This window comes from Hemiscyllium ocellatum, chromosome 21 (assembly GCF_020745735.1).
Source record: "Hemiscyllium ocellatum isolate sHemOce1 chromosome 21, sHemOce1.pat.X.cur, whole genome shotgun sequence".
Taxonomy (NCBI): domain Eukaryota; kingdom Metazoa; phylum Chordata; class Chondrichthyes; order Orectolobiformes; family Hemiscylliidae; genus Hemiscyllium; species Hemiscyllium ocellatum.
In genome coordinates, this window is record NC_083421.1 from 51,412,546 (window position 1) to 51,429,645 (window position 17,100).

The 17,100-nt window shown below is 38.4% G+C and overlaps 1 protein-coding gene across 1 annotated transcript in view; it reads right to left on the reverse strand.

The window, feature by feature from the left end:
• Positions 1 to 17,100, reverse strand: part of c5 (complement component 5) — a 126,793-nt gene that overhangs the window by 39,153 nt on the left and 70,540 nt on the right. The window contains exons 24-28 of the mRNA XM_060841096.1: positions 16,785 to 16,997; positions 12,810 to 12,888; positions 10,678 to 10,837; positions 7,704 to 7,796; positions 6,415 to 6,586 (exon numbers count right to left, since the gene is read on the reverse strand). Coding sequence (XP_060697079.1) covers positions 6,415 to 6,586; positions 7,704 to 7,796; positions 10,678 to 10,837; positions 12,810 to 12,888; positions 16,785 to 16,997 — 717 coding nt within the window. The remainder of the gene's footprint in view (positions 1 to 6,414; positions 6,587 to 7,703; positions 7,797 to 10,677; positions 10,838 to 12,809; positions 12,889 to 16,784; positions 16,998 to 17,100) is intronic.

Consider the following 17,100-nt stretch of genomic DNA (forward strand, 5'->3'; position numbering starts at 1 on the left):
CTCCTTGTTTCTTTTCTTACTCAAATCGCCACTCTTCCTGGTCCTGTAAGACTAACTCTTCTGTGATTCAATCTCCCCTGCATTCCACCCGATCATAGACCCCATTTTTGTCCTGCTTTCGTTCACCCTTGCTGAAAACATATTCCATCCCTAACTTTTCACAATTCTGATCAAACACATTGATCTGAAATATTAACTTTCTCTCCACAGGCACTGGCTGATCTGCTGAGTATTTTCAGCATTTAATGTTCTTGTTTCAACAAGATGTCTTCTTCAAGTCTACATGAAGCTCCGCAAGTAGATTCCTAAATTTATAATAATTAACAAATTACATTTATGGGGCAGAATTTAAAGCCCTCCACTACTGAGTTGAACAATGGGATGGGCATTTAATCACTCTGTAGATGATCCTCCTGTTGGGAAATTAACTGAGGACCATAAGTGAGCTGAAGGGACTCAGCTAATGTTAGGTAAGGGCAATACCACATGAAGAATCCAAGAGTAGAGCCGTATTGGGTTTTCTGGAGTGATCCTAGAGGGGTCTGTCATTCACTTTCTTACAATCCCCTTCCTACCAGTGATGACCTGTTGATGTCTGGATAAACACATTTTTAAGTTTATTAATATCTTTATTAGAAGAGTGAGGTAGTGGCTGTTAATTTTCTGATTACAAATGAATAGGAAACATGCATGAAATTGGGTGTAGAAGGAGTTATATGACTGAGCAATTCATAAACTTTATTCACTAAGAAAGGTATCTTTGTTTTCTATCTCACCAACTGACTCGGATCCAGATGGACATTAGTAGCAGAGGCTGGTTGCTTAACAGTGATGAATGGGAACTCAGAGTAGTTTACAGGCAGGAGATTAGAACTGGAGTTATGCTGAAGAAGAATGATTGAAACCAAGTGCAAAGTATCAGGAAATGACTTCCCAGAGTTGGTTTGTGAAGCTAAACTTGATCAATGGAAGATGAAGTAAGTACATCTTCATAGGTTATGTCCTTTCCAAAGAAGAAGGTATAGTATTCACATTTTTTGCTTCCTACTAGAAGCAGAATCATTCTGCAGAGCCACAAGTTCAAATTAGACTATGAGGAAGATGTGAATAATCTATTAAAATTTATGGTCAATTGTTATGAAAATGACAACATATTAACTGTATATGAGGCCTGGCCATAGAGTCATAGAGATGTGCAGCATGGAAACAGACCCTTCGGTCCAACCCATCCATGCTGACCAGATATCCCAATCTAATCTAGTCCTACCTGCCAGCACCCGGCCCATATCCCTCCAAACCCTTCATATTCACATACCCATCCAAATGCCTCTTAAATATTGCAATTGTAACCAGCCTCCACCACATCCTCTGGCAGCTCATTCCATACACGTACCACCCTCTGCGTGAAAAAGTTGCCTCTTAGGTCTCTTTTATATCTTTCCCTCTCACTCTAAGCATATGTCCTCTAGTTCTGGACTCTCCGACCCCAGAGCAAAGACTTTGTCTATTTATCCTATCCATGCCCCATATAATTTTGTAAACCTCTATAAGGCCACCCCTCAGCCTCCAACGCTCCAGGGAAAACAGCCCCACCCTGTAGCTCAGATCCTCCAACCCTGGCAACATCCTTGTAAATCTTTTCTGAACCCTTTCAAGTTTCACAACATCTTTCCGATAGGAAGGAGACCAGAATTGCACGCAATGTCAGATTTTGATAGATTTACAAAGCAGGATGGTTATTCAACAACGGAACATAGGGTGGAATTCAACAGAATATATGCAAGACTGCAGAAAATTACATTTGGAGATTCTTAATTCAGAACTGGCTTTAAATTGTTGGAATGTGCTAAGATTTTGAACATGAATAGACTCCTGGTATTAAATTGTTAGAAACACATGCTTTGAGCAAATTTAAAAAATCCCTGAGAAAAAGTTCACTCAGGTGTCATTGGCTCAAATAAGATATTCAGCAATAACACAAAAGCTGTCCAAAATAAACCAAAAACAGCAATATGAAGGAGAAACAGAAATAAAGGAAGTGAGGATAGAGATATCTCTGGCACTTACAGCAAATGACACAAATTAGGGAATAATAACATAAACATGAATCCCAAGAATGGCTGAGGAAAAGTCAACAAGTGTTGCAATGACTTGAAGTACCATTATGCAATTAATTGCTCTAAACTGAGCAACAATGTTTTCAAAGTTACACATGGCACAGAAGATTTGGAAGGAGAATATTGTGATACTGGTCAGTCAGAAGGAATTACTAGTAATTGTATTAGTTATAAGAAGATTCAACCCAGTAATGAAGAATATTTTAGTTGCCAATCCATTGAATTGTATTATTGGACAGTGGATGCATATCCACAATGTATGGGGTGGATTAACTAGAATGAAATCCAGATTCTTTAAATAATCAGAACAAAAGGAAAGTTAAGAAATTTGAGAGTTCTGTTTCAGTTTTGGGGATAACAATGTGCTGTTATCACTATAAAGTGATGATTCCATGTGATATATCTGGCATAAACCACTTTATCAGCACAGATGTAGTCTCAAGTGAAATACTCATACTATCAAACAGGCCATCTATGTAAAATGTCCAAATGAAACTGGACATGGAACACTATACAATTGTTTTTAGGAAGAAAGTGGATTTACAGTTTACACAATCAGGGCATTATTATATATTTTATAGTCAACCTGTTCAGATGCTATCACAACTCTGAGATAGGTGGTACTTAAACCTAGGCCCCCAGAAGGCTTTGTTTTCTTCTGGGGTTGAGAAACATATCAGCCATGATCTAATGGTGGAGCAAACTCAGTTAGCCAAGTGGCTTGATTCTGCTCATGTATCTGATGTTCTAATGGTAATTGTGATCAACCAGACAGTCCTGTGTAAGTCTTTGAACACCATGTATCAGATCAGGTGTGATTCTGCTACTGGACTTCACTTTACTAAATAATCTGAACTATGCTGAGTTACACTGGAAAGCAATTTAAGATAATTAGTTGGCTTGCAGTGTGATGTGTCTGTGCATGCTGGAAGCTACATATATAAAACCACAGGACTCTGTTTTATGTCGATAAAAGGAATTATATGTACACTGCACCTTTGTCATGAAAAAGATCATGTGGGCTATCAAGCTCAGCTACATTTCCATGGCAATATCCAGACCAATCAGAATTTATTTGCCGGGTCTGGAATTAATAATGACAGTTAACTATTCTTGCTGTGTATCTAGGCCAATGATGTTCCAATCAATTAGCATCACTTTTGCTGTATAAATTGGTACCCTTTTCTCCAAGTTTGTTTCTTGCATCCTTGCCCTGATGAGTGGAAGATGAATTTCTTGGACTCATTTTGTTGTCTTTTAGCAACATTTAATTGTTGTAATACCAAGCAATTACGAAGTGCATAATCGTCACATTCAAGAATATATTTTAAACAAATTTATCTTCAAAACCTTTTTTTTCCTGTTGGAAAGGAAATAGCTATTTTACTTGTATAATTAGTTACCAATTATTTAAATGCTGCTATCAAATTAAAGGTGCAAAACTTGACCTACTCTTGGGAAATAAGGCAGAGCAGGTGACTGAGGTGTCAGTGGGGGAGTACTTTGGGGCCAGTGACCATAATTCTATTAGATTTAAAATAGTGATGGAAAAGGATAGACCAGATCTAAAAGTTGAAGTTCTAAATTGGAGAAAGGCCAATTTTGACGGTTTTAGGCAAGACCTTTCGAAAGCTGATTTGAAGCAAATGTTCGCAGGTAAAGGGACGGCTGGAAAATGGGAAGCCTTCAGAAATGAGATAATGAGAATCCAGAAAAAGTATATTCTTGTTAGGGTGAAAGGGAAGTCTGGTAGGTATAGGGAATGCTGGATAACTAAAGAAATTGAGGGTTTGGTTAGGAAAAAGAAGAAAGCATATGTCAGGTACAGACAGGATAGATCAAGGGAATCCTGAGAAGAGTATAAAGGAAATAGGAGTATACTTAAGAGATAAATCAGGAGGGCAAAAAGGGGACATGAGATAGCTTTGGCAAATAGAATTAAGGAGAATTCAAAGGGTTTTTACAAATACATTAAGGACAAAAGGGTAACTAGGGAGAGAATAGGGCCCCTCAAAAATCAGCAAGACAGCCTATGTGTGGAGCCACAGAAAATGGGGGAGAAAATAAATGAGTATTTTGCATCAGTAATTACTGTGGAAAAGGAAATGGAAGATATAGACTGTAGAGAAATAGATGGTGACATCTTGCAAAATGTCCAGATTACAGAGGAGGAAGTGCTGGATGTCTTGAAATAGGTAAAGGTGGATAAATCCAAGGTCCTGATCAGGTGTACCCTAGAACTTTGTGGGAAGCTAGAGAAGTGATTGCTGGGCCTCTTGCTGAGACATTTGTATCATCGATAGTCACAGGTTGTTGAGACAGTTTTTCAGACTGGAGGCCTGTGATCAGTGGAGTGCCACAAGGATCAGTGCTGGGTCCTCTAAGTTTTGTCATTTACATAAATGATTTGGATGCGAGCATAAGGGGTACAGTTAGTACGTTTGCAGATGACACCAAAATTGGAGGTGTAGTGGACAGCGAAGAGGGTTACCTCAGATTACAACAGGATCATGACTAGATGGGCCAATGGGCTGAGAAGTGGCAGATGGAGTTTAATTCAGATAAATGCGAGGTGCTGCAATTTGGGAAAGCAAATCTTTGCAGGACTTATATACTTAATGGTAAGGTCCTAGGGAGTGTTGCCTTGGAGTGCAGGTTCATAACTCCTTGAAAGTGGAGTCGCAGGTAGATAGGATAGTGAAGAAGGCGTTTGGTATGCTTTCCTTTATTGGTCAGAGTATTGAGTACAGAAGTTGGGAGGTCATGTTGCGGCTGTACAAGACATTACTTAGGCCACTGTTGGAATATTGCATGCATTTCTGGTCTCCTTCCTATGGGAAAGATGTTGTGAAACTTGAAAGGGTTCAGAAAAGATTTACAAGGATGTTGCCAGGGTTGGAGGACTTGAGCTACAGGGAGAGGTTGCATAGACTGGGACTGTTTTCCCTGAAGCTTTGGAGGCTGAGGGGGGACTTTATAGATGTTTATAAAATCATGAGGGGCATGGATAGGATAAATAGACAAAGTCTTTTCTCTGGGGTGGGGAATTCCAGAACTAGAGGGCATAGGTTTAGGGTGAGAGGGGGAGGATATAAAAGAGACCTAAGAGGAAATGTTTTCACTCAGAGGGTGTTTTCTGTATGGAAAAAGCTGCCAGAGGAAGTGGTGGAGGCTGGTACAATTGCAACATTTAAAAGGCTTCTGGGTGGGTATATGAGTGTGAAAGGTTTGGAGGGATATGTACCGGGTGCTGGCAGGTGGGACTAGATTGGGTTGGGATATCTGGTCAGCATGGACAAGTGGACTGAAGGGTCTGATACCATGTTGTACATCTCTGACTCTATGGCTGGAGTCCCAGAGCGGAGCTGGACGGCTGGCAGGCTGGAGTCCCGGAGCGGAGCGGGACGGCCAGCAGACCCGAGTCCCGGAGCGGAGCGGGACGGCCGGCAGGCTGGAGTCCCGGAGCGGGGTGGGACGGCCAGCAGACCCGAGTCCCGGAGCGGAGCGGGACGGCCGGCAGACTGGAGTCCCGGAGCGCAGTGGGACAGCCATTCAAAAAGTGAATACTAATTACAGTGCTCATTCGATAATGAACTTTAGGAATCCATAGCCTAACGTTAGTGTGAATTGTGTGAAGAACCAGGGTTGACTTGTACAACAGATATATGGAAAATTCCAGATTTTCTTAGCCAAGAATAGATTTTTACATGAGATCAATCTTTACTCAAGCACATGCAACAGTTCTCCACATGTTGTCTCAAAAAAGTTTACTTGATCTCCTTGCTTTTGATTCCAACATCTAGAAGTGAATATCACCACAAGTTTGCTTTACTTTATGGGTTTGTTGATCTCTGTCTTTCCATTTTTATCTGTATCCCAGATTCTCTTTGCTCCTCTATTCCATTTAGACCAGGCAGAAGGGGGATTCTTTATTTTTTTTAACTAAAATGCCATCACCTCACAGTTATCTACTTTGAAATTAATATGCCATTAAGTTCGCATTCTGCAAGTTTATTGATGACATCTTATTTTATTACAAGTTTCCTTTTTATTAATGACAAGCCCACAATGTGCTATGCACAAATTTAGTCATTGTACTTTCAATTCCCAAGTCCAAATTATTAATAAAATTTGTGAATAACAGGATGCCCAATACCAACCTTTGAAACTTAAAGTCCTACCTCTTGAAATTCTGTTAACCCCTATTTGGTTTTCAATTTTGTAAACACTTTAGTTTTTCTTTAATTACTAGGCAAACGGTTTGCGTTCTTGCTGAATTCTTTGACAGACACATTACCTTTTACAGAGGCCTCGTTCCTCAGTTTTTCCAAGGCTCGATAAGCGAAGCGGGAATTTTGATTCCTCAATGCCAGTGCATAAGCAGTTATTGCTAAAGCAAGTGTACTTTTCACATTCTCCAAATGGTATGACAAATACTCATCAGCTTTAAGTATTGCTTTGCTAGCTGCCTAAAATAAATCAGATGATATTTTTAAGAATATAAAAAAGGAAAAAAAACTGGTTATTTAATCAACAGATTTTATTTTTCTAGTATCTTGACTCACTTAGCCTAATGTATTTACTTTTTTAATGTCTTCCATTCTATTGTCTTTCTTGGTGAAAGTGAGGAGAATCAGAGTCGAAAAATGTGGCTCTGATCAGGCAGCATCCAAGGAGCAGGAGAGTCGATGTTTCGGGCATAAGCCCTTCATCAGGAATGCCACTTTACTGATGAAGAGCTGATACCCAAATCATCGACTCTCCCACACCTCGGATGCTGCCTGACCTGCTGTGCTTTTCCAGTGCCACACTTTACGACTCTGTCTTACTTGGTGGCTAAATGCAAACCTTAAGAAATATTGTCATAAAGGTAGCGCCTGCTGAGAATACTCAACATTAGGAATAATCCGTGGAGATGTAGGTTATCAACCTGAGATGTTGGCCAGGATTTTCAGTAGTCATGATAGTGAAACATTACTTCTCTTTCGACAGACCTGCCGAGGCCCAGGTGCATGCAGTTAAATGTAAAAATCCAAATGTTGCTACCAGCGTTCCTGTTCAGACTGCTCTGCTTTCATATAACACATCTTTAGACATCACTGAACTGATGAACTTTTACATTGTAATATCACTGGAAAAAAACCCTTGAAAATGACTCATTAATAACATATTACTGATGCTCAAATGGAGTAGTAAGCTTGTCATGGAAAATTAATTTTATCATTTTAAATGTTTAATTGTTCCAATCTGAGCTTACCCTCTTTGACATCACTGCATTTGGACACCTGGAGATCCCCTTGACCTGGTGCCAGATTCAGATTAATGTCAATGAAATCAATACCACAGAAATCATTAGATTTTTGTGGGCAGCTTTCTTCACAGTCAACTGCGAACACTATTGTTTCATTGCTAAAAATAAAACCCAGGCTGATACCAATGTGCTGTGAAATACAATCAGTATTACACTGTTGTGTACATTAATTCAATGAATAATGCACAATAATATCTTAGAATTAATTATCATGCAAATCAAGTGAATCAAATAGTACATTATGCTGGCATCATTTCATTCATTTCTTTGCTCACCTCAGTTCCACATGTGTAAAAAGCCTTTTGAATGGCAATACTTGTAAATGCTGTCAAATACATAGTTCTTTCCTTAGTTTCATCCTGTATAACCTGTAATAAAATGTAGGAAGTTATTTAATATGCATGAAACAAATTGAAAGTGTTAATATTTGCTTAATAATATTACCACAATATGTCTATGCTTGTTAGGATGGCCTTCCAACTGTTTTCAATAGAACTATTTCGGCTATTTTTTCCTCTGTACCCTGGCTCTTTAAAACAGAATATTCAGGATTAAATGCTACTGGCAGGTGAACATTTTCCCTAATTGCCCTTAAGAATATGGCTCTTCATTAATAAATTGCATTCGTCAATTAAATGCAGTTTCAATCCTTCAGGTGGTCAGAGTAATTTCTGTTGCTCTTAGATATAATTATTTTTAATGGACTAAGATGTACTTATTGTTTATCAGTAGATTTTTAAAATCGGTTTATTTTGGGGTCATTTTTCTCTTCCATGTTACCCCATCTCCTCAAGTAAGTGTTGAATTTTGCTGAAATTCCAGGAATATTATCAGCCCTTCATGGCTTCCAAAGATGTAATTTTTATGAGTGCACACAATATTAACAGAACTGTGGATAAGAGGCAAGTCTCATCCTATTTTTATTTGACACATATCCACAATACAGCAGGTGTAACAGAAATATATTTCTGAAGTTACATAGACTCTCTTTAAAAAATAAAATCACAGCCTGAAAACTACGTTTTTATTAAGCCTGAGTACAACATCAATAGACTCAAACCCAATTATCATCTCCAGCAATAGCAAATGAAGTCAAAATTCATGATTTTTCGTAAGGACGACAAGTTTTACTAGGGTAGAATTTTCTTGCCTCTATCCCTTTAGCCAACTATTATAAAATTAAATCTGCAGTCATCTAATTGCAAAGTACAGTATATTGAATATTGCATTTCTCACATTTGGTAGAACAATACTTTTAGATACTGTTATAAAGATAGACATATTACTGAAGCTTTTTATCTTGTAAGCGTCAGACTAAATGCATTGATATTTAGAGTTATAGAGATGTGCAGCATGGAAACAGACCCTTTGGTTCAACTAGTTCATGCCGACCACATTCCTAACCTCATCTAATCCCATTTGCCAGCACTTGGCCCATATCTCTCTAAACCTTTCCTATTTATATACCTATTCAGATGCCTTTTTAAATGTTGTAATTGTACCAGCTTCCATCACTTCCTCTGGAAGCTCATTCAACACACACACAATCTTTTGCATGAAGAATTTATCCCTTAGGTCCCTTGTAAATCTTTCCCCCTCACTCTAAACCCTATGCTTTCTACTTCTAGACTCCCCCAGCCCAGGGAAAAGACTTTGTCTATTTACCCTATCCATTGCCCCTCATGGTGGTTAAATGGTTAGCACTGCTGCCTCAAAACACCTGAGACTCGGGTTCAATTCCAGCCTCGGGTGACTGTCCGTGTGGTGTTTGCACATTCCCCTGTGTCTGCATGGGTTGCCTCTGAGTGTCATGGTGTCCTCCCGCAGGGTAGGTGGATTGGTCATGGGAAATTGCCCATAGTGTTGAAGGATGTATAGATTAGATGTGTGAGTCAGGGATAAATATAGGATAATTGGGTAAGGTTATGGGCCAGATGGGTTACTCTGTGGAGGATCAGCGTAAACTTGTTAGGCCGAAGGGCCTGTTTCCACACTGCAGAGATTCTATGATTCCATAACCCTCTATAACGTCACCCCCCAGCCTACGATGCTCCAGGCAAAACAGCCCCAGCCTATGTAACCTCTCTCAAAGGTCAAACCCTCCAACCCTGTCAACATTTTTGTAAATCTTTTCTGAACCCTTTCAAGTTTCATAACATCCTTCCTATAGGAGGAAGACCAGAATTGCACACAACATTCCAAAAATGTCTATTCTTTAGTTGATCATATGTGGCACAGTACAGACTGTTTTCATCCACACTGTATAACCCAAAACAAAATGCCTACTCCTAAATGTGATTCAGCAATTGAGCATGACTTATTCAAGAATCCTGAATATGCTACTGGGGCACAAACAACCAATTTAAGTCAAGCATGTAATGTGACTCATTTACACTTGCTACAAGAGAATTATATTTATATGCAGGGATCTATTCCCTGAAAACAAAATGAATATACAGGAACAGAAGGGCAGCACAGTGGCTCAGTGGTTAGCACTACTGCCTCACAGTGCCAGGGAGCTGGGTTTGATTCCAACGCAAGTGGAATTTGCATGTTCTGTGTGAGTTTCTGCCAGATGCTCAAGTTTTCTCCCACAGTCCAAAGACGTGCAGGTTAGGTGGATTGGCCATGCTAAATTGTCCAGTAGTGTCTAGGAATGTGTAGGCTAGTTGTGTTAGCCATGGGAAATGCGGGGTTACTGGGATAGGTTGGAGGTGGTGGGGTTTGCTCTACGGAGGGTTGGTGCAGACTTGATGGGCCAAATGACCTCTTTCCACACTGTAGGGATTCTATGATTGTATCTGTTCATGTTTTGTGTCTTTTTTAAATTACCCAAGAATCTGTGGTCCCCTGTTGGTTTCTCCCTGGCAAAGCATTGGCTAATCAGAGTACACTTATAATCAGTACCTTAGTCTTCCAAAATATAAATTGCAGGGATTGTATGTCTGAAGTTTGGGATTCTTGTATTTATCGTAATGAGTGTCAGACAAAATATTTCCATAAGTCTCTCGTTTAAGTAATATTCAAGTTGTCTACTATCAAGTGGCTGTTAAAATTTTAGGACTTTAACAGCTGCAACATTGATTTCAAAGTTAAATACTTCAATGATTGTATTGTTGCGTTTCGAATATTTAAAATTCCAAATAAAATCAGTTTTATAATGTTACTAATATTAAAAACTGCTGTGGATAATGAGTGAAATTTCAACTTCAAATAGTTCAAAAACAGCCTCAAGATTCATAAACTAACCTGAAATCGTACAGGCACATAATTGGAAAGCTCTCGAAACGATCCATCAGAGTTCTGACAATTAGAGATGAGCCATGTGATTGTACTGCACATTGATTGTTCATCCAATGTTAGGTAGTCATTAACTTGTGCAAACACCCTCAGTACAAAGGCTGTTAGCCTGGAAACAAGGTAACAGTCACTGTTATTTTTCATTCGGTGAAAGCAAAATATAAGTGTTTCATTCATGGACCCCAGAAAGATACAAAACCATCCTCTTACTACACTGTACTAATGAGATTTCTTTCCTATTAACTATGGTTTGAGATTCATTCATATTATCTGCATTGCAATCTTGAAGTGGAAGTTGGCCATTAAAAGTAGGATACAAGTTACCACTTAATTTATTTATTAAATTTGAGATAATCTTAGAATCATTGCAATCTACAGCATGGGAAGAGGGCATTTGATCCATCCTGCCAGTACTAGTTCTTTGAAAAATGAGGTAACAAACTAGAATTCCAGTTCTCCTCACTCCTGTCCATAACACCAATAACCCAGATATTTTTTAACAACCTTTATCAACAATCTGTGGATATGGACACCAAAGTATCAATGCACACCTAAAATCATACAATTACCATCATACAATTTATATCATACTTCCATTTAATATTATTCTTCCAAAAAAAATCACTTCATACTTTTCCACATTGAAATTCATCTGGCATTCTAATGCATAATTCACTAAATGGAAGTCTACAAGTACCTTGATCACAAACTATTACATTGTATTTTCTATGAATTGTATATTACTGCTTCATACATCCAGATTCTGATTTTTTTTATATAAGCACTGAAGAGTAGTGGAACCAAAATTGACTCTTGGGAAGTTTCCAGGGTGAAAAACATTTACCCTGCTTCTGATTACTGAACCAATTCCATACCCATATTGTCATTTTCTCCTCTATGGCATATCACCATATGTCTTAAAGTGTAACAAGCACAGATTCTGGTGTGATGAAATGCTTGTATACTGGTGAGTTCACTGTTTCACAAGTAAGCTCATCAATGTCCCACTTAGGATACAGTCTGCATTAGTGGAATTAGCAATATTACGTTACACCATTACCTCAATTCACAGCAGCACAGGAAAGTGCCGAGAGAGAATATAAAACTAAAGTGCCTTTACATATAAAGCAAAATATCACAGGTGCTGGAAATCCAAATAAGAACAAACAATGACAGAAATAATCAGCAGGTTGAGCAGCGTCTGACTAAAATGCCATTAACCAAAAATGATAACTCTCTCTCTCTCTGCACGAGCTAAGTATTTTCCATTAAATTTCCCATTTTTAAATGCCTTCATTTATCATAGATTATTTTTCCCAGGTGTTTGATATTGGTTTCCATTTCAGTTTCTCCTTTCCTTTTTTTTCAGTATGGTTCATTGATTTCCTTTAGCTCCTTTATCTTTTTGTTTTATAGTACAATTTTACTCTCAACTTGCCAAAATGCTAATGATTGCTCAGTCCCAACAGCAGAGTGGAACACAATTACAAAGGCAGTGTGATATTTATGGATCAATAAATATTGTGAAATAAATCACTTCGCTACACAGCTCTTATGGTTCCAAATTTAAAACATTTTTCCAAATATCATAGCAACTTGTTCTGAAATTAGTATGTTACAGAACTTCTGGATATTTCACAATTTTAATATCTTAGACAGATGACATTTATGCCACAGTATTTTTACATCAATGTTGTTCTATTTGCAATTTTATTTTTTTATTAATTGTTTTTCTGATGTAAACCACCAATTGATAACTTTCATTTTGGCTAGATATCTTTCCACTACCAAATCTTAAAAGTTGAAATAACTTTTGTAAAATAGAAATACTGCTGTTCACCCAAATTATTCTTAGAAGTGATTTAAATATTCAGATAACTAGACACATTAGATGGCACTATATAACTGAAAGTGAAAAGAATATTTTTGAACAATAATACCATAGACTGTGATACATGTTTTTAGTTTTATCAAACTCAATGTTTTCCAAACAATAATTAAATTTTATCCTGACAATTAGTATGATCAAACACCAATCCTCCCTTTTGGGAAAATCAGTAGTTTTCCTCAGCATAACTTACCAAGTACTGCCTTCTCGATCTTTCCACATGCTATACGAATATACATTTTTGGTCTGGAAAGACATAATACTTGTAATGCCTATACAAAATCAAAAGTTAAATTTTAACAGCTGTCCATCAAAAAAAAAGTGCTCTCTTATTCATGTCTGTAGTGTTCACATCCTTAGCCAGAAATTAATGAACTATGCCTTTAAAGGTGGCAGAAGCCAGTTCCAGCCATCTTCTGGAAATGCTGCAGTACACATACACTGTTAGGATGGAAATTTCAGGATTTTGACCAGCAACCATGAAGAAATAGTGAATAGTGATATAGTTCCAAGTCAGGATAATGTATTGGTCATGGGGTAGTTTCCAGGTGGTTGTGCTCCCATGCATCTGTCACCCATGTCCTTCTGGTGGTAAAGGTTGTGGGTTTGAAAGGCAGTGATGTATCCTTGGTAAGTGGCTGCCATGAATCTGTAGTGGACTGAATGCTGAAAGTGTTGGATGGAAAGCCAGTGAGGCTGGCTGTTTTGTCCTGGATGGACTCTCCTTTCTTTAGTGTAGTTGGAGCTGCACTAAATTCAAGGAAGTGAGGAAAATTCCGAAGACCTCTGACTTGTTCCTTTTAAGTGGTGGAAAGACTTTCCAGAGTCAGGAAGTGAGTTATACATCACAGAACTCTCAGCTTATGACCTACTTTGTAGGCACAGTATTTACATTGCTGGTCCAACTACGTTACTGGTCAGTGATAACCACTAGGATATTATAGTGGGGTATTCAACAATAGTAATATCATTGATCAAAGGGAAAATGTTTTGATTCTCTTATGTTGGAGGTAGTTCAATACCTGAGGAATCATGAATTGACCAGAACATTGTGCAATTATCAGCACAATTTGTTGCTAAGGTGGAGAAAAGGAAATTGATTGAGTAGCTGAAGATGATCAAGCACAGGACGTTATCATGAGGAAATCTGCAGAAATGTCCTGGAATGATTGGACTCCAACAACCAAAACTACCTTTCTTTGTGCTGTGTATGACTACATCCAGTTGGCAGCTTTAACCTCTAATTACACTTTTTTTGTCCGTATTTGGATTAGTTGTAATCAGGATCTGCGTGGCCTTGGCAGAACTCAAAATGAGCATCAATTAGTAGGCTATTGCTTTGTAGGTACTGGCACCTTTGTTGATTAAGAATTGACTGAGGCACTAATTGGCAAGTTTAGACTTGTCCTGCCTTTTATAGAGAGAAGATACAGCATAATTTTCCACATTGTTGGGTAGGTACCAGTGGTGGAGCTCGACTGGAATTGTTTGTGTAGAGGCATGCTAACTCTGGAGCACATGTCTTCAGTACCACTGTCAAAACACTGACAGGGCCTAGAGCCCTTGTGTTTTCAGTCATTTTATATTATTGTGTGAATGTTTCTAATTAGGTGAAGACTGGCATTTGTGAAGCTGGGGACCTCAGGAATAGGTTGAGACGAGATCACCATTGAGGATAGCATTATTACAGGGACCGAGAATGATTGTTAAATAAAGGTCACCACCAGATACTGGTTGAACTCCTCCAAGGTCAGTCAGGGGTTTCTAAAATGAAGATAGTTGTGACTGGATGATGACATTGCCACTTTGGTAGGGTAGTGCACATATTACTAACAAGGACAAAAATTACCACCAGCACTTCACCCACATTCCTGTTAATGGCTGGGCAAACTCTGGACTTGGTTACACATCAGCTAAGCCAGCCTTTCATGGGTTCAATGTTTTTAGTTATTGTGGATGCCCATTCAAAGTAGTTGAATGCGCATAGAATTTATTCATCAAACACAGGAACAATGATTGCAAGCATCTGTTGCAACACAAGGAATCCTGGAGGTATTGGACACAGACAATATACCAATCAGGGAGTCCTGTCTGACAGGAATGGCAGGAGTTCTGCTCACTCTAGGAACTGGTTCTCTGCCGTCAGTTGGGTCAGTCTCATGTACTGTGCAAGTGCAAATAAAGGGTGACTTGGTGACAGGATATCAACCTTTGTGGAGTTATTCTAATTTTATGAAGAGAAAATCTTGCTTGACAAATTTATTAGAGTTCTTTTGGAGGAGATAGTAAGCAGGATCTATAAAGGAGAACCAGTAGATGCAATATACTTGTATTTCCAAAACAGATTTAATAAAGTACTCCATGTTAGGTTACTTGACATAAGTTGGGCCCATAGTATGGGGCTATTATATTAGCAAAGATAGAATATTGGCTAATTTACAAAAGAGAGTTGAGATAAGGGGATATTTTCAGCATGGCAAATTGTAACAAACAGAATGCCATAGGGAAGAGTGATGGGGCCACAATTATTTACAATATATGAAAATGGCTTGGAAAAAGGGACATGAATTTATCCCAGGTTAGATTTTCTAATGAGGAGAGATGAAAATCGGCCTGAACTCTCTGGATCTGAGAAGAACGAGGGAAATAAAAAATATTCCTTTGGGGCCTTGGAATATTGCGTGCAATTCTGGTCTCTTTCCTAATGGAAGGATGTTGTGAAACTTGAAAGGGTTCAGAAAGGATTTACAAGGATGTTGCCAGAGCTGGAGGACTTGAACTATAGGGAGAGGTTAAATAGGCTAGGGCTGTTTTCCCTGGAGCGTTGAGGCTGAGGAGTGACCTCATAGAGGTTTATAAAATCATGAGGGGCATGGATAGGGTAAATAGATAGTCTTTTCCCTGAGGTGGGGGAGTCCAGAACTAGAGGGCATAGGTTTAGGGTGAGAGGGGAAAGATATAGAAGATACCTAAAGGGCAACGATTTCTCACAGAGGGTGGTGCATGTGTAGAATGGGCTGCCAGAAGAAGTGGTTGAGGCTAGTACAATTGCAACAATTAACAGGCATCTGGATGATATGAGTAGGTAGGGTTTAGAGGGATATGGGCTGGGTGCTGGCAGTTGGGACTAGATTGTGTTGGGATATCTGGTTGGCATGGACGGGTTTGACCAACGGGTCTGTTTCCGTGTTGTACATCTCTATGACCTTGATAGAATTATTGCTGAAAAGTTGTTTCCCTTTGTGGGAAGGTGTAGGACCAGATGGAATAATCTGAGTTAGGAGTTGCTCAGTTAAGACAGAGATTAGGAGGAATTTCTTCAAGAGTAGTGAATCTGTGGAATTCTTTATCACAGAGGACTGTTGAGGTTAGGTTGTTAAGTATATTCAAGGCCAAGACAGATTTTTAATTCAGTAAGTGAATCTAAGGTAATGGGGTAAAGACAGAAGATTACCAGATCAGTTGTGATCTCATTAATGGCAGAGAAGACTTGATGGGCCAATGGCCTACTCCTACTTCTACTTCTGTTCTTTATGGCTTTTCCTGAGATACAGATGACTGAAAATCGTAAATAACCAAATGGTAGTGCTGAAATTTGTACTGTATTAGCCTACAACATCCAAATAGAAGATATCCTATTCTTATATCTGTCTCAAATTTCTTGTGAAGCTTTAGTAAATAATCATTGACTATCCCAAATGCATATTTTATTCTGTTACAAGCACCAAATATGGCTGGTATTAGATATCTTTAGATATTTTCTCTGGATGCTCTAGATGTGCAAATTATCACTGCTGTTGACTTGCTTGCCCAAAGCCACAACACAATAGTTCTGATATTAAATAATTGTTATTTGTGAATTAGTTCAATTAATTTTCCTTTCAGATCATGTTAGTTTTCAGTGTGAACCTTTACACTCTTTAATATCATCCATAAATTAAAAACATAAATGAATTCCAGCTGAAGGCAAGCAAGACAAATGAAAAGTATTGATTCATGGGAAATTGCATTCACCCCAATCTGTGAATAAACACTCCATTTGCACAAGTTCAAATAAATCCTCAATCTATTCAATGCTTCTCAAAAATGTCATTATATTTTTGAAATAATTGAAAATAAAATCTGTTTAATTGTAAAAATGTCAATTATAGATGAATGTATTACATACCGTCTCTCATTTGTTTCTTCATGTCCAGCTGAATCTTCAAGCTGTTTGGTCCCATCACATTCCAACTATTGGTTTTCTCCAAATAGTTATAAATAAAGTAAATTGGTGCCACATTCATAAGCTCTGATTCAGCAGAGCCACGAGGTAAATTAGTTAACTTGTGAACTCCATCAGGATCTAAAGCTATGGACATTGCTTCACCAATTATGTCACCTGCCAAAATCCAAGCCAATACGTCAGTATAACTGACAAGTGCATGAAGAAAAATAATTAAGAATAGGTTAATCAGTATAGTAAAGAGAAATACTTAAGGTTT